The 18,094-nt window shown below is 42.8% G+C and overlaps 1 protein-coding gene across 2 annotated transcripts in view; it reads right to left on the bottom strand.

Annotated features, from left to right (window-relative positions):
* The window catches only part of ANXA2 (annexin A2), a 40,023-nt gene that overhangs the window by 9,991 nt on the left and 11,938 nt on the right, over positions 1–18,094 (bottom strand). For both annotated transcript variants that reach the window (XM_063089502.1, XM_063089503.1), the window contains exons 3-5: positions 16,044–16,143; positions 4,646–4,740; positions 1,539–1,652 (exon numbers count right to left, since the gene is read on the bottom strand). In XM_063089502.1, coding sequence (XP_062945572.1) covers positions 1,539–1,652; positions 4,646–4,740; positions 16,044–16,143 — 309 coding nt within the window. The remainder of the gene's footprint in view (positions 1–1,538; positions 1,653–4,645; positions 4,741–16,043; positions 16,144–18,094) is intronic.

Below are 18,094 nucleotides of genomic sequence, written 5' to 3'. Positions count from 1 at the left end.
TTCAATCACTAATGCCTAGTAATAGATACTAGCAAAATCGTACAAATCACAACTAAATGGATTCTTGATGAAAATAAGATAACTAATCTGAAGTGTCGATGGTCAGAAGAAACCTAGTAGAGGCTGGCTCATCCACAGGTCCAAAGGTCCAAAGACTTGGTTTTCAGGAGTGCTATCTTTATTAAGCAGGATCATTAAATGTTATTGACATTTTATCATTCTCAATTATACCTTCCCTGCACTATTAGCCTACTTAGGGAACTTAGTGCAAATAAAATGAGCACGTCTTAGGCTAAGCTGAAGATCTAAAGGAATAAAGAGATTTAAAAACAAGTCTCGGCCGAGCCCGTGGAGCACTCGGGAGAGTGCGGCACTGGGAGCGCGGTGACGCTTCCGCCGCAGGTTCGGATCCTATATAGGAATGGCCGCTGCACTCACTGGCTGAGTGCTGGTCACAAAAAAGCCACACACACACACACACAAAAAAAAAACCAAATAAAAACAAGTCTCTCAGCAGCCCCAGGCTATCAAGTTCAGGGCCCTGGAAATGCCCAGTGTGTAAAGTGGCCTCACTCTCATGGTGCCCTCTGGGGAAAAGGATGACAACTGAATTGTAACATTAGCTCTGGTGACAGGCTTACAGCTTGGTCTGTTCATAATTCAGGAACAGTGGCATTACAGAAAACACACTCAGATTTAGAATAAAAAATCAGAAATATGGCTTCCACCTTACCGCAGAGGCTTTTACCCAGTTACATCAGCAGAGGGCAGTATCAGATTATTCAAAGTGTTGCAGGCACACACTATGAAAAGGGTCTGTATGCTCTGCTGTAACATACACTTACGTCTATGTCTGTGCACTTATTACATTTATATAATAACTGATGTTTTAGGTATGCACAAAATTCAGGGAGTTTCCAACCTGGAATTTTTACTCTAATTTAACCTAAAATTACATGATCAAAATAACTTTGCAAAAGAAAAACATAAAACAATACGTGCTATGAGACTTCAGCTGAAACACGGGTACCATTCATGAACTGAAATCACCCCTTATGTGCACTATGATGTTCTGATTTTGCCCAAATTTGAAATAAACAATGGGTGTAACAGGGAGAGGGTCAGAGGAAGAAACACCCATGAGAGCATGGGCAGAATTTGCAAGCTTCACTTAACAAAAGCTACGAACTTTTCCTTTGCCTTAATATCACACATATCTCTTTTAAGGAGGAAGTGTAATCAAGGAAGTAGTTTTCCCAAATGGTATGCCAATTGCCCAGGTGCCGAATAGTAGCAGCTGGTTACTGACTTCACAGCATCAAGAAATTTCTTTACAGTCTTAAAAAAAGTAATTGAAATATTTTTGGTACAAATCCTGAGACTTGTCACTTCAATTCATTCATTCAAAAAAAAAAAAAAAAAAAAGGTTCCAAATGAGAATTCAACAAAACTGAAAATCACCTAATTATGCTCAGAAAGCTGTAATTCACAAATATTAATGGCAGATTTGACAGAGATGACATCTCACACGTGTTTACCTTCATGGAGGCTTTTAGCTCAGAAGCATCATACTGAGCAGGTGTCTTCAATAGGCCCAAAATCACCGTCTCCAGGTGGCCAGATAAGGCTGATTTTAGTGCTGACGCAAGTTCCTGCAGAAAAACAGGCAATCATATGAAAAATTTGGTTGGTAACCATTATTCACTTTAAAACTGGTGAATAGAACAAAAGTAAGAGGGATGTTTGTAAAGCAGGTTGTGAGTTTTTGACAACTCTGGGGTCTTGGGTCAACTTTCCTTCACTGCATTCCCTTCAACAGACTTTAACAAACTTCCTTAAAATCCACACCAAATTTGCATTCTTCTACACTCAGGAAAAGGAAACTGGAGTAGGATGCAATTCCTCAGAAAGCTATGAGTGTGAAGACACTTTACAATACTCCCCATGAAAGACAAGGCACTTTCTGGGGTCAAGGCCCTTGCTAAGAAGATGTTTAGAGTGGAGAGCATCCTGGAAAGGAGAGTCTTCGAAGCCTGCTGACATCATCCTGTAGAAGATATGTTTGTGCAGCTGCTCCAGGGGTGGCTCCTCAAAGTCTCTGGAAGGAACCAGAGGCCCAGCATTGCTGGAAGTGGGCTCATGAAGCTTTCCTCTGCAAAACACTACATCTAATACTGAGGAAACATCAACGTGTCTACACCAAATTGGGACATTGCTGATGGAGACGATGGGGAACTAAAGCCCTCCAATTACCTCCTTGACTTACTTCCCTGCTGCATATTATTTCTTAAGGGTTCCACTGTCACCATGAACACAAGATTTTAAATCAGAGGTCTGAGTTAGCATCCACGTATGAAGACAGATACCCGATTCAATGTGGCATTTAAAGAAGCTTGCTCAGGGATTAAACTTCCTACAGATCATGGGCATTGGGGGATGCCTGAACTCTCCCATTGTAATTATTTTCTTCTTTCTTTCCATTTTTTCCCTTCTCTTCTCTCCCTCCTTTCTTTCTCTCCTGCTTTTTAATAGTACCTATGGTATCTACAATGTTTAGCCCCTGAAGGAACTTGCAGGCTCTAAGAAGTGATTTGTAGCCTGCTTCAAAGACAATCTTCTTGAATCACTCACAGATGTCGCAAACGCTAGAATTAACATGGATCTTAGAAATCATGAGGCCCAACCCTTTCACCACCTACTTTCTCCTGCTTTAAAATGTCCTAGGAACACACAGCACTTAGGAGGGGATTTTAAAAGCAACACCTCCCAATTACAACACCAATTTTCCAGTTTGGAACTCTGAGGTTAGGTGATTCCAAACTTAGCCTATCCTTGACACTCCCCTCTACCCATTCTCTATTCAAACCTGAAATAGCATTTGGGCACCTACTGACTTCTTCCACTTCTATTCTAAACTCCTTCTGGGCATTCAACTTCCTGTTTCTCATGATGTCCAGAACAGAGCTTTGCACTTAACAAAAACTCCAGAAATGTTTGATAAATAAAACATAACCATTCCCTGTATGGGAAACAGGCATCTGCTGAATGTGAAAGAAACATAAAATCAGTCCTCTGTCCCAGCTCCTCTCCACTTCTGCCTGCTGTGCTAGGCTCTTCAAACCCCTCACCTCGGCAGCCTCAGTCCACACCCCTAAACAACTCACTTGAAAAGATAAGGTTCCGCTTCTAGGAATCCCTTCAGAAACTATCTCACATAGTTTATGTACCTTTCTGTAAAAGATGACAATTCTCCTTGGCCCAAGGCTGAGAGTCATCAAGAATCAATAGTAGGACAGTAAGCTCTTCCCAGCACAGAGCAAAGCCTGTGAGGTTGCTGAACCCCATCATGATAATGGTAACACTTTTCCTCCAATGGGGTATGTTGTTCTCCATATACCCAATTTGAAATCAAGATCCAGGCTTCTGTGTTTGTATGCGCACTTGTGTGTACACACCCAAGTGTTACAAGACCACACTCTGTAAGTGACAGCTGAATGAGCAACTATTTGCTTGCTGTCCAAAGAGGTTGGCATTCTGTTCCAGTGGGAACCCGGCTCTACCAACTCACAGATCCTCTTGGGAAGCTGGAAGAATAAAACACTCCCCCACTCTATGCCTCTCTACAGAAGATTAATATAAGTCTAGCAGAAGAAGGATTTTAATGCACTTGAGATGAAAGAAGCCAGATGCTTTCCTTTTCATGTCTATGTCCTTTCCAACTATTGTGGAGGGTGGGAAGAGAGCTAGATCAAGGCTTGACCTGCAACTCCCAGGCCAGGACTCTGGTGGTCATGTCAGCCTCAAGAGCAGAAATATCTCTTCCAGAATCCTTCCAGGTCACCTCTACTGTGGCTACGAGTGAAAGCCATGAGTCAAATGGGAGCTTCAGGAAGCCACACTTACTGCACCATCCAAGAATAAATCAAAAGCTTTTAATAGCAAGAAGTTAAAAATAAAGCAGCACATCCTTAAAAATAAAATTTCCTAACATTGTGACAAAATAAAGGATGAACAAGTGCTGGTGGTTCCTTAACCACTAGTGGACAAGCAAAGGAAAAAACACACAAAGACCCTTCAAACAATGGGAGCATGGCATGTTGAAGACAGCCTGGTGGACCGAGTGAACTACCAACTCAGCCCATTCATTGCAAAAATCTGAAGAATTTTAAGAAAAATCTTAAGAACGAGAGGAGCATGTTAGGATCAATCCTCAGTAGAGGCTAGTGTCCTAAGATTAAATTAGAAACAGTTTATCAGGAGCCAGCAGGAGTTATAAAGACAAACGGAGTTGGGGCACGTAGAGAACTGAGAACAGTGCCTGGCACAACGTAGTCCCGTGGTCACTGCTACCTGTTATTACTGTTGTTGTGATACCCAGTTCCTTTCTAACCTTCTGTTCCCAGCACTGATCCCTCCACGTAGTCTGGGTGGGAGGAAGTGGGGTTTATGTATATGAGCTCCCAAGCACTCTAGGGGCCACAGTGTGTGTGAGTAGTAACTTACATGATGTAAGAGGAAAACCTTGGCTTCCCAAGGGTTCCAAAGGCTCTTGCCGGTGAGAGCCACAATTCATGAAAAGAAAAAGCACACAAAGAGGAAACTAAATTCAATGAAGAATGCCCTCCATCCCTGAAACTGCCGGTACCTTTTTGGTCCTTCTCTGGTAGGCGAAGGCGATATCCTGTCTCTGTGCATTGCTGCGGTTGGTCAAAATGTTGACAATGGTGACTTCATCCACACCTATGGAAATACAAGTTGTGAATAGTTACTTGACCACATATGCTAGCACTCCGGGCTTACACGTAGGTTTTAAGCAGAGTTTTCCAAACTGAAATTTATATAACTGTTTTCCCAACTGAAATACCAGGACACCGAGATTTGTTCTCTCTCTCTTGTCCGCACCGACTATCCATGTGTACACACTCTCCCTTTTTTCCTGAAAGCCTCAAACCTCAAGATTAAATGGACCTTTTAAATATTTGTATTAAAAAACTATTTTATTCACAAATTGGTTTCTGGAATCAACAGTAGGAGGTGCATTTCTGGGGCTTTGGCAGTCAGATGGAACAACAAAGATTTAGGAGGATTTTAAATGAAGGTCCCCAAATTACCATTTAACTGGGGATTTAATAGACAGTAACTGCAAACTGAATTAATAGAGACAATTATTTATATTTATTGCAGGATTATGGCTATGTAAGCAGCTAGGTATAATTTCTATAATTATAGAAACTGTCATGACAAATGAGTCAGATTTAATATGGCAGTTGTATTTTAATAGCATAATTGATTAATACAATCATACTTATTGAAGACTAAATTGTTTTGTAAGGAAAATAAACGTTCCACTGCTTTTAATCTTCAATAGGCAATTTTAATAATCAATTCTATAACTTTATTAAAAAGAGTAAGTGTTTTAATCTAAATTAAATCTAAATTGGGAGTTTTGAAGTGCCACCAAAATACTTTAGTACCTATTTTAATTGGAACATGTGTACTTACAAAGATAAGCAATGCTTTCTGGTATCAGAAAGTTTCCAATTTTATATCAGAAATACTCCAAACAAGCCACTTAAGAAAGAACGATTTTACAAATCCAGAAATTGAAAGGTCTCTCTCCTGACTGATTATAAACTTTGTTTAATAAAAAAAAAAAAGAGTCTGCCATAACTGGTAATTCTTGGATGAGAGAGGAGAATCGCTAGGCCCACAAGGTCACCTGCAAACTGCACATGGCTCTGCCTAGAAGAAATCGGAGGAACCCCTGAAATCAATCTGACCTGAAGGCATACCAAGAACACTGACCCATAAAAAATGATTCTCTTGGAAAGAAATGCAGTCTATGTTTGTGTCAGAACGTGGTCCTTGGCCCACCTGCCTTACAACCACATGAAGCACCTATTAAAAACACAGTCCTCTGGGCCCTACCTGCGATCTACTGATTAAGACTCTCTAGGCCTTGGGACCCAAGAAGCAGCATTTCAATAAGCTCCCTGGTAATAACGTATTTGAGAATCACCAACACAGATGGATGGCCATGGGTGGGGAATGGAAAGGTCTTTGGAAACCTGCCTATGTACAAATCTGCCTAAGTGACTTCCACCAACTGCTTCCGTGAGGTACAGGGTTGACTACAATTTTAGGGAGAGAAATGTTTACCTTTGTCCAAACAACCCAGGTAAGAAATAAACCTAAAAAGAGTTCACTCTACAAACTGAGGCATAGTCCCATGCTCTTAGACAATGAAGCAGCTTTTTGCCTTTCTTTCTGCAGCAGCTAAGTATCCAGCCAGCAGAGTTGGAACTCAATCCAATTATTGGAAATCCCTGTAAAGAGCCTGGGTGGTTAACCTGTATCTCACCTAGGAGGCAGCAACAACTGTAGTCTGAAGGAATCCAAATGTATTACTCCTAAATTATTTACCAAGCAAACAGCCTGCTGAGATGCAGTACCTAATGTGCTAAGACTCTTTACAAGTGAACAATCTATGCATTACACAAATACTAATGCCAGTAACCATAGAGAAATTTTAGCAGAGGCTCTTTATGCAAGTGGAAGACTCCACCCACGCATCCTGCCCCAAGAATCTCACCTGCATCAGCTATCTCTCCCATACCCGTTATCTCCATGTTTCAAATTGAACTAGGAAGAGGGAAAAGTCATGGAGCCCAGAATCACTTGCCTAGTCAAAGCCACTTCAGGCATGTCTCATGTTGTAACACTAGAATACAAATATCTGCCAGTGGGATTGAGCCATCTTATCTTTAAAACAACACTGCTTCCTTTCAACCTGCTATCATAATTAGTGAGACAGTTTATCCCAGTGAAAATAGTTCAGTACAGGGTGAGGCTGGGGTCATCCGGTTACTCGCCATTTCTGCCCAGGATGCAGCTGAAGGATGAGGACAGAACACTCAGCTATGTCAGCACAATCATCATCAACTGTGCACAGCCAGTGCCAGGACGCTAGAAAAGCTTCCCTTGAAGGTGGTTCCAGACGCCCAGGAGATGAGACTCTGCGCCTCTCTGGGTTTGTACTTTCTGGCCTCTCCTGTCCGAGTGCTTAGGGAAGTATCTGCTGGGCAGAGGAGCCCAGGGTCTAAAAGAAACTGAGTGAGTGGGGCAAACGCATAAATAAACCACCACCCTGAATAATGCTTCCTTTTCCATCCCATTCCTCTTGTGTTTGATATGGACGGTCAAAGAGTCATCTAAGCAAAGGCTCACACTGGGGAACATCGATGCAGCTGTGGGGATCCCACACAATGTAGGGGGGGAACACGCTAAATTCTTTGATCCAAGGAAAATTTTTTAAAATTTCTTTTCAAAACTAATAGAAGTTAAGACTTTCCAGGACTGGTGAGGAAGTGAGACACAAGTGTACCTGACTCCTAATGGGAAACAGCACAAGGAAGTTTCTAAGCATTTGCTTAAAACCCGAAGCAACAGTTTTGCTAAGTGAGTGACACAGGGAGCCACCGCTGAGAGCAGGGACCAAGCAGGAGACCTCAGAATCCTGGGTCCTTTAAACCACCCATGGTATTTTTCAAGCATAAAGAATACTTGAAGTCTAAAATGAGGGCTGAATCCAAAACCACAAACTCAGCCCCCTGGAGTTCCCTCCTCCTCTCTGCGGGTGGAAACCCCAAGCCAGCTCCACATTCTGGCATTCCATGGAAAATGAGTGTCTTTATTGTCCATGGCAAGGAACCAACAGCCATTCTGAACAGGATGCTGACTCACATCTGCCCAGACACACTGACTGCACAAAGAAAATGGATTTCATTTGTGTTTGACGAAGGCTCAGGAGGCCCTCAGGGCAGGGCTGATTTGAAAAGTAAAGGAAAACTGCCCAGATCCTCGCCTTATCTAGATGATGGGAAAACCCATGACTCGCCTTAGATTGCTGGGCATATCAGTATCAAAGCTTAGAAGATATCATTTTTACAACAAGAAGGTCAGAGGCATGCTATGAAGAGAGAAGAGAAGACAGGGCCACAGATCCATGAGCATATTTATTATCATAATAAAGACCTTTTACTGGGCCCCTAGTATGTGCCAGGTATTTTGTTAGGTGCTTTACACACACTCCATCATGTAATTTTCACCACGACCACGTGAGGTGGGTGTTGTCATCCCCATCGTACTGAGAAGGAAGCCAGTGCTCACGGAAGGCAGGAATCACCCAAGTGCACACAAGCAAGTCACTTGAGAGCTGAGATTCAAACCAGGATTAAAGACCCTAAGGCTCACCACCCTGAGCAACCCTGCCTCCTGCTAGAGAAAATTATCCAAAATTTGAAAAGAAGGCAAGAGGAAGATAGCACATCCTCCTCCCAGTACCTGCTGGAGACCATCTAACAGGCCCACTGAGGACTCGTTCCCCAGGGGCCTGGCCTTGCTTGACTTGCTACCTACTACTGATCTGGGCATACACTCTGTGGGTTCCATGTTAACTTGTGGATTTTGGTCCTGTAGAGAGGATAACCCCAAAGGTTATGGCTTCACCGTGCTGTGGGATATTGACGGTCTTCTATCCAGCCCAGCAATCTTATTCCAACATTCTTTTCTCAGTGCCTATGAACACCTAGTCTCTCAAATTTCCCTTTGAGCCAGCCTTACCTCAATGAGTTAAATGTTTCACACATGTTCACCCTATATTAGAGTCATGTTTGCACCTTTTTGAAGTTATACTTTGATACTTCATACCACACTCTTCTACCTAGCTCTTAAAAAGGATCTGGGACAGTAATGTGTCTATACGTGTATAGAACTAGGCTTACTCCCTAGTACATACAAATGCACTCACATCTAGTAATCTATAGGTAATGATTTGCCACCCAGTAACAGTGCTTGAAGGGATAATCCAACTGAGGGTTTTTTAAAACAGAAACAGCTAGAAGACTCCCTTCTGGAGATAGCCACTAATAACTCAGTGGAGAGTGGCAGTCCTTCCCAAAAAGCCAGCCATTCGTCCACATCCTGGAGTGATTTTAGGGATAGAGAACCTCCCCCCTCGCCCCCGCATACACACACATAGATCATTGCCAAAAAGCATCTTCCCCACCACTCTGTCTCCAGAGGGTCTCTTATCAAGACAGGTCACCTGGGTGGGCAGCAGGTATAAGGGGAGACACCTGTGGATAAGTGGCACTGACAGATGTAATACTCTGGAAACTACATGGCACTCAGATTTGGGGCACATTAGTGCCCTCCCTATGCCTGGGTTTCTCACCCTGTAAAACCAGATCGTGATAATACTTGTTTTACCAGGATGCAGAAAAGACTGGCTGAGTTAACGACTGAGAACATGTCTACTGCCTTCTTCACTCAGCAACTCTGTCACAGGCCTGGCCCCTGCCTGCGTTCAAATTTCAGTCTATGAAAATATAAGGCACCAGAAGACAGGGAACATTTTTTGCCATTAGCACTCATTAGGTTGGCAGTCCAGTTACATGATAAACCCTGGCAGCTGCCTGAGAGATGGGAGAGAAAACAAATACAGCATAGGGTGGGAAGAGACTGGGGAGCTCGGCGCCTCTCCCAAGTCTGGCACAGCTGTGGCCGTGGTCCCAACTCAGGAAAAGCATAGTTTCACTAAGTGCCTATGAGGCAGCTTTGGTCCAGGAATCAAATTTCCTCTATTCCCATTCCTGCTCTGATCTCACCTCCCTTAGAAAGGATTTAAAGTATCATCCCTTTGGTAGTCCCACTAGATACTTAAGTCATCTCAAACCCTGCCTGTCTTCCATGCTTAATTACATTTCTGAAATACTCTACTGGACCAGCAGGAAAACACAAAGTGGACCACTACTCAAGATCCAAATCAAATAAAACTGTAAATGAAGGAATACGCGTAAAATGCAAACACCATTTTGTGCCCTGCTGTTCTGTCAGACTCATGAGGCAGAAAAAAAAAAATCTGAACAAATGCAAGAGAAACCCACATACCCACCCTTGACTCAGTTGATAGTGGAGAAGTTACTTGCATTGTTGATGGCAAGGAATCTGGTTACTTCCACTGTCCCTGGGTGAAACTGGTATTTGGATTCCCTCAGGGAAAAGAGGTAACAGTTTTTACAAAAGAATAGGTAAGGAGAGGCAGGCGATGAAAGCTCATGCCTACAGTTAGAAAAGCACCAGGGACTCCTGCTCTCGTGTGTCATAGCTTCTCTGCTCGGGTTTCACACCTACACAGCTGCACAGACAAATATCATTGCCAGGAAAATCTGTTGCTCACAGAGTAGAGGTGACTGTCACTCAGCACTGGTCTCTCTGTTCCCAGCACTGCCGTAAGATGAGAATTAGTCTAAAGTAAACAGAACACAAAGAGCAAGTCCTCAGCCACTGGGGAGGGTCTGTTCCCTCCCGTTCCCTTCCAGGAGGGTGAGAAGGGCCTGGGCTATGTGAGGCACTCAGGCCTTCCCCACAGGTGTGCTCTCACGCAGACTGCGGAGTTCTTGGTCTGTCTCCTCGCTTGTACCCCTTGTTACAGAAAAGGCCACCCTTCCGGGCCAGTCTGTCCCCTGGCACCTTCAAGAGAATATATTCCTAGCTACCGTGCTCAGTTGAATGAATACACACATCCAGGTGTGCAGGTGAAACCAAAAATACACGTCCTGGCTTGCTTTCCAGCAGCATGGGACCTTAGGCTTTTGGCCATGCTGGAAATCTTAGGCAGATCTATTTTAAAAGTATAAGAAAAAAAAATAAGTGCAAAAACTTGCTGCAGTTATGCTTCTATACTTGTGTTTAGGAGAAGGGGAAAAAATCACCCGCTTTTGCATCCCTTCCGGAGAACACAAATACTGCTAAAATCAAAACCAGCAATAATAACAGGGCAACTCATTACCCTCCCCTTCCAGAGAAAGACCAAAGCTGCACCAATTTACTGGCACTTACACTAACTCTGGGGTTGTGCTGCTAATTACAATCTATTTTATGTAGTCTAGTTTCATCCTTTTCTAATTTAGCTGACTTTCCTTTCTAGTTATTTGGACCCATATGGTAAACTATTCACAGCTGTGTTGTGCATTCCACAGTATATATTTAACCCAAGGCCAATCTAGACCAAGAGACTCCTACAGATTAAGTCTCAGAAACCTCTTGTTAATTAAGCAATATTACTACTTTTGCAGGGCTTTACTCAGTTTCCAACTAGACATAAATTAAGGTAAGTAATTGCATAGTCCACCTCGAGCCATACACAAACAATCATGCATTTGGTTTAGGTAACATACTCAAATACTGAGATCCCTTCAAACCAGAAACAAAGCCAACTTTTTAATGAGAATGAGCTGAACTCATTTAGTAAGAATAGACCAAAGTCCACCAGGGGACTGTTGTCCTTCTGGATGCCATCCAGATTCTGGAACTGTCCTCTGCTGCCTCCTGTGTCCCCACCCACGTGCACTCACTCACCTGTGTGATCTTGTACCTGTGTACCTCTTGACTACTACCTGGGGAAGAGATTTCCCTTCTCACACAGTCCCATGGACCTGGGCATTGAAACAGCTTAATGAAATAAAGTCCTTGCCCTTAAGGAGCTCACATTCTGGTGGGAGAGACAAACCCATACATAGACAATTATAGCACAATGTGACAAGAGCTCTAAACAAGTACGTGAAGTATGATGAGAACACAGACCAAGGAGTACTTGGTCCTGCCTCCTCAGAGAAAGCCTGGAATAGAGGCTGTGCCTGAGCTCAGGCTAAGAGGACAGTGGGGACTGCGTGGCTGTTGGCAGTGGGGAGGAAGCAGGCTGGCACTCCTGGAGGCACATTCCATCTGGGGCACTGAGTAGAGCCGGAGATGAAGCTGGAAAGAGAACCCACAGTAGCTGAGGGAGGGAGGCCATTAAAAGAGAGATTCCATAACAGCACACGGGTGAGAGACACCAAGGGCTATGGGCAGGGATGGAGAAGAGCTGCTTTGGGACCTGCTGGCCAGTAGCTCACAGACCTCTGCCCAGCTCTGCCCCTCCTAATGGTCATCCCCACTGCAGGCCTGCTCCTATTCCCAGCCCTTGTGCTTAATAGCAACCGATTAACTTCCGCCACAGGTGACCTGCCCCAGCGGTCCTTCTGGAGAGCACACAGGCAATAGGGAAGTTGATGGGACATCAGATGGAGCCGGTAACATCCCAGAACCCTCTGCATGTGGCACTCTCATGCTCAGGCTACCCTTGTCTGGGAGAGAAGGAGGCCCAGATAGACATCTCTTCATTTGCCCTTTGGCTCTTGTTTATATTAACAGTTGAGGTTTAAGCTTTGTTTCCCTTGATGTCAAGGAAACACCAACTACTTAGCATTGTGTCCTGATAAAGGGCTTGAGGGGGTGGGATGAGGTGTGGCACAAGCTTCCTAATCACAGGTAAGATAGGAGGCATTCTAAAAGGGAGGTAAGATCTTAATTAGCTTACTTTTTACATGGTGTTATCTAACTATATCAACGTGAAGGAGAAAGGAGCAAAAGGGTTCACCTTTCCCAACTAATGACCTGATTTTTGTTTTTAATTAAGTTTACTGCCTTCCATTATGAAGGTAATACATGTCATCATAGAAACTTTGGAAAATACAGAAATACAGAACATACTGAAAGCGTAAGAAAGGAAAAGAATCAATTACCCATGGGATATTAGTTACTAATGCCTTTTATTTTTTCCTTTTTGATTTAAAAAAAAATTGCTGTGGTTGGGGTCATACAGTATATATACTATTTTATATTCATTTTTCCACACAATTGACAAATTCAAGGTGAATGGATGTTAAAATGAGTGTAATGGAATTGACTGTAGTGATGGTTGCACGACTCTGTAAATACACTAAAAATATTAAATTGTACACTTTATACAGGTGAAGTGTGTGGCATTTGAATTATATGTCAATAAGGATGTCAAAAATGGTTCATAAACTTTATTTTTTATGTTTTCATGACATTCTACAGATATTCTATGGGATACAGAAAGTTACTTATTACCTATGTAATACAGTTTCATTTAATCATCTACTGAACCACTCCCCAACTAAAAGATAAATCTAAGGGCCGACCCCGTGGCGCACTCGGGAGAGTGCGGTGCTGGGAGCGCAGCAGTGCTCCCGCCATGGGTTCGGATCCTATATAGGGATGGCCGGTTCGCTCGCAGGCTGAGCGCGGTGCAGCCGGTCACAAAAAGACAAAAAAAAAAAAAAAAAAAAAGATAAATCTAAGTTTTTCACTATCATAACCAGTGCTGCTATTAACATCTTTGGTACATTGAGCTCTTATGGATATCATATTCTTTATTCCCAATAGTTTCCTAGAAGAATTTAAGGTTTTAAAAATACTGACAATCTAGAAATTATTCTAAAGGACCAATGAACTTAAGATAACTTAGTTACTCTAAAATCACTAGGCACCAAAAATAAACAAGTAAATTAAGAGTGGTCCTAAGTGCAACCCAGTGAACATGAAGTCTGGGGGAAAAAGGAGACAGAGGACCTAACACTGGACCATGGATGTGGAACATATCAGATATCAACAGGATCACAGCTAGACAATGTTTCCCATGCCTGAAAATAATTCAAGGCAAAGAAAAAAAATCTAATCCTAACAGGTGGGAGCTATGACATCATTGATACTAAAGAACACAGCCATGGGGCTGGACTGAGCTGTGTTTAAATCCCAGTTTGAACCAAAGCCAAGAGACCGAGAGCATGTTAATCCAGAACTGTGTCGCCCATAAATTGGGGGTGATAGAACACTACATCAGAGATTAATCTGAAGTTCACCTAAAATGAATGTTCCTGAAGTGGCTGGTACAATATCTGCCCATAATGAGCACTCAATAAATTGTCACGACAATGATAATAAGGATCTTAGCTGCTTTTGACCAAACTGGAATGTAGAAATCCAAATCTGAGTTCTCCAGACGTGTCTACTTGGAAACTAGAATATTTTTCTACTAACTCAGAAAGGGCCTGAAGGTATTTTATTACATGAGAGTTTCAGCTGTGACCAGAGTTCATTTGCGCAATCTTTACATTCCATTGTGCTAAAAGCTTTCTCATGCAGGGATAAAAGCAGTCTTTGTTTCAAGCTTGTGAAAGGCACCATTTTTGTTAGATGAGTTAACTATTAAACTTCGAGTGTATTTCTGCAATGGCATGTTGGGAAACCACAAGAATCTAGGCAAACCCTGATACCGAAACAGGATGAGTTTTAGGAAAGCGGACCGTGTGAGCGTGTGTGTGCGTGTGTGCGTGCGCGCATGTGTGTGCGTGCGTGTGTGTGTGCGTGTGAGCGTGTGTGCGTGCGAATGTGTGTGTGTGCGCATGTGTGCATGTGAGCGTGTGTGCGTGTGTGTTTTAAGGTAACAAATTTTCAGCACTGTCTGTCTGCCGGGCACCACGCCTGCCAAGCGCTTCATACTTTACAACAACACTGTGAGGTGGGAATTTTGATCAACCCCACGTTACAGATAAGGAAGCTGAGTCTTAGCAAAGTTCAGTGTCTTCCCAGAGCCAGAATGCCAGTAAGTAAGTGGCACAACCAGCATTTGAACCCAGGATCTCACATACTCTCTCCCACTAGGCTCCTCTGACTAGAACTGACTGTAGCAAGATGAGCTTGCAGAGTTTAGCTTCATTTTCTGATTAGTGACTTTTGACAAGAATGGTCACTTGAAAGCATCAAAAAAAAAAGACAACTTTTCAAAGGTCTAATTTGGATGCTTCATTATTCTCCCTTCAGCTGGCCAGCCAGCCATCCTAGGGGGTGGCCCCCAGTGTCCCATGGAACATAAGGCTGCTTTGAGGCAGATGATGCAAATCCTTACATCTTGTTAGGACTACGGAGCATAAATGGATCTTTCTACTCTCCCACTTGTCTCTGGAAACAAAGTCACCAATTTCTCCAAGCATTATAGGAAAGGTGGCCATGTAATTTATCCTCCAAAATAAGACAGTTCTGAGAGTGAAAAAAGCACTATTAGTAAACATGCAGGCATAACTTGGGACGCATGTCACCCTAGTTTTAGGTTCCCAGGTCACCCTGGTTGAGGTTTCTCAGACTTTAAATGAACTATATGTAAATTATATAAGATGTCAGTAACTTAAAACACTCTATTTGGAAGAGAAAAATGTGACATGGCTCTTCAGCAGAGGCATGAACCAGTGGCTGCTCTAATTGCTGGGTCACATCTGCCTGTCAATCCAGCCTCCTGGCTAAAGGAAGTTCAAATAGGGGAAAAGTGGAGAATCACAGGAGTCACCACAATAATGGCAATGCTGTCAGGGATGACCCCAAAGATTGTTTCCTGAACATAAGCCAAAAAATGTCTGAACATCTACTTTTGTAGATCCAGAAAGCAACACAATGACCTGACAAGTTCTAGCTCAATTCGAACCAATTAAATGCTTTATTGTGTTTCATTTCGAATGGGAAGCTTTTATGTCTCCTAGTCCTCTCTTACTCATCCTGGAAATCGAGGAAACACACTCACTGTGACAAATCTTCTAATTTGAGCTCCAGGCCTCAGAAAGAGTATAATTTACAGGGTTAAAAAAAAGTCTGAATTTTTATCTCACTAGATCACTCTAAGAGCAAAGCAATAAATTTTCCCAGCATTTTTTTCAACAAATGCAATGAACGGGAAAGGCCCTGAGGGATCACCATGACCAACTTCTTCCCTTTTAAAAGTCTAAGATGGACTGAGGCCTCAAAGTGCAGAGCCAAGCCCAAAGCACACGCCCATGGAGTCAAGTCTGGCTCTTAGCCTGTTTCCCTTTTATTGAACTATTTGGTGAAAATACCATCTCATGTTTTAGATCTTCTTCTCTCCAAAGACAGGAGAGAGGGAGAGAGAAGGGGGGAGGAGGAGGAAGGGAGGGAGGCAGGCAGGCAGGCAGGACAGAGGTGTAGGGTGGGCTAAGTCTGGATCCACTCCATTAAAGTTCAATGACAATTTCAAATGAACAGTGTATGGAGATTTGAGGGACAATAAAGAGACAACTAAACATGCCTCAGTCAGACCCTGGCAAGATGAGGACAAACGTACTGCCTACCTTTGGTCTTGATGGCCGTTTCAATGTTCAAAGCATCCCGTTCGGCGTCAAAGTTGGTGTAGGCTTTGACGGACCCATAGGCACTTGGGGGTGTGGAGTGCTGAGGTTAAAAGACAAACATACTCAAACCCATGTTTAAAATCCTCCTGTTGAAATAACAATTCCTAAAATAAAATTTTTCCTATTGTTTCTTCTAACAATTCAAAATTCAAATCACTCTCATACCAGGTAACCAGGTCAGTATTAACACGCCCTCACACACTGGATTAGAAACTTCATGTTTTCTCTAATGAGAATTCTTCTTGAAACCCTCAGCTAATGTAGAATATGCTGTCTATAGTTCCACTTTTCATGTGACTTTTGGTGAGAGCTCAAAAGCAGACAATGCAACGCTGGGGACCTGAAACCAGCATTTATTCAGAAAGGTTTTGAAAGTTTGAAATAAGCTAAAAATGTGGAAATGCCTGAATGACAAGTGTGTTTAGCCAAGTTTTTGCCACAGGCACATGAATTTCCACTGGTTCTCTATTGCTGAGCTCACAATTCTTTGAAAAGCAAATGTAAAATGCTTGCCCACTGGTCTCTATCAGATACTCAAGGGAAGTACCTTCCTCCGCCTCCCTACACTTGGTCACCCCTGTGGCACCAACGTGGTCTGGCCAGACAGCCCACATCCTCTTCGGGTTGGTCAAGTTGCTGCTCCTCTTCTCTCTCCTCTCTTCTCTGTATTCTTCTCTCAGCCTTCTTTAACACTGTCCCCTCTGCCTCCACTCTTCCTAGTATTTTTTTCTTATTGCCTTAAAAGCATACCCTCTTCTTTTTGCAATGCTTTTCAAAGCCCATTACCCTTCCTGATCTGACGGATAGGAACCTTTCCCCTCCCAACCTCACCCCACCCCAGATTGGGCTAAGGACAATGGTGTGCTTTTACGTCAGTTCTCCTTTCAAAGGAATTAACTTCCCTCCTTCTTTGAAATGCTCTTACAGTTTTCCCCCTATCTGCTACCCAGTCCAGCCAAAGAGGACGGACAACATGGTTTGGTTTGGCTGATGGTTGGTGAAGAATCCACTACTGCCCCACCCTCAACGTCAAGGCTGCCCATCCTGCAGTATCCCCACGGCCTTCCCCCGCACCAAGTACATAATGCCCACATAATGTGATGACTTGATCTTGGTGCAATTTCTACAAAGAGTCAGACTGAAGGGCTCTGACTTACTTCTCCACCCACAGGCATCACATTACGAACCTCGCAGCACCCACACCATTGGGTTTTATTGGCACTGAGGTTGTAAAGGTAAGCAACTAAGATGCCATCCTCTCAAATGTCTCCCAAGACATGCCAGAAATCTCAGGATTAAACATATGTTTCAAAATGTACTTGTGAGAACTGTCTTTGCCAAACAGTAAATCCAGTTAATATTTGTAACTCTGAAACAAATGGATTATCAAAGTTTGCTCCATCTAATTCACTATATAAACTTTCCAGTAAGATTAGTTCAATGAAAATGAAGCACATGTTCAGGAAAATTAAAAGCCAAAAGTGCTATTTGGGAATACTTATTGTACTGCTTTGGTAGCTACAAAATATGGATGGAAATCTCAGGAAAAATATTTTCCCATTTATGAACAGTGCCATCAGTTATTTACAAAGGCAGACAATCTGGCCGTTGAACCATATCACATATGGTTTCATTTACCAGGAGAAATATTTTATTCCAAAAACAGTGAGTGGGGAAAACTTTTACATAATTTTATAGTATCTCTGGAAACAAAATTAAATGGAATGTGAACCTGTTGCCTATAAGATCCACATCTCTGAAAATCAAATTACTGAAGCAAAAGTGATCTCTTCTTCCCTTAAAAATACTGGAGAATATGTGACATTTTCTATTTTAGTGCCTTCTGTCCACACAAAGAAATGTAGCAAAGTAACTACAAAGGATACAAGAAAAGCCCTCTCAGGAAACCTGATACTAAAACAACCTAATGATTAAATCCATTAGAGAAACAAATTATTTAGCACCTGGACTTGTCTGGACCTCAACATGCA

This window comes from Cynocephalus volans, chromosome 3, assembly GCF_027409185.1.
Source record: "Cynocephalus volans isolate mCynVol1 chromosome 3, mCynVol1.pri, whole genome shotgun sequence".
NCBI lineage: Eukaryota > Metazoa > Chordata > Mammalia > Dermoptera > Cynocephalidae > Cynocephalus > Cynocephalus volans.
Note: the sequence above shows the minus strand (reverse complement) of the source record. Positions and strands in the feature narration are given on the sequence as shown.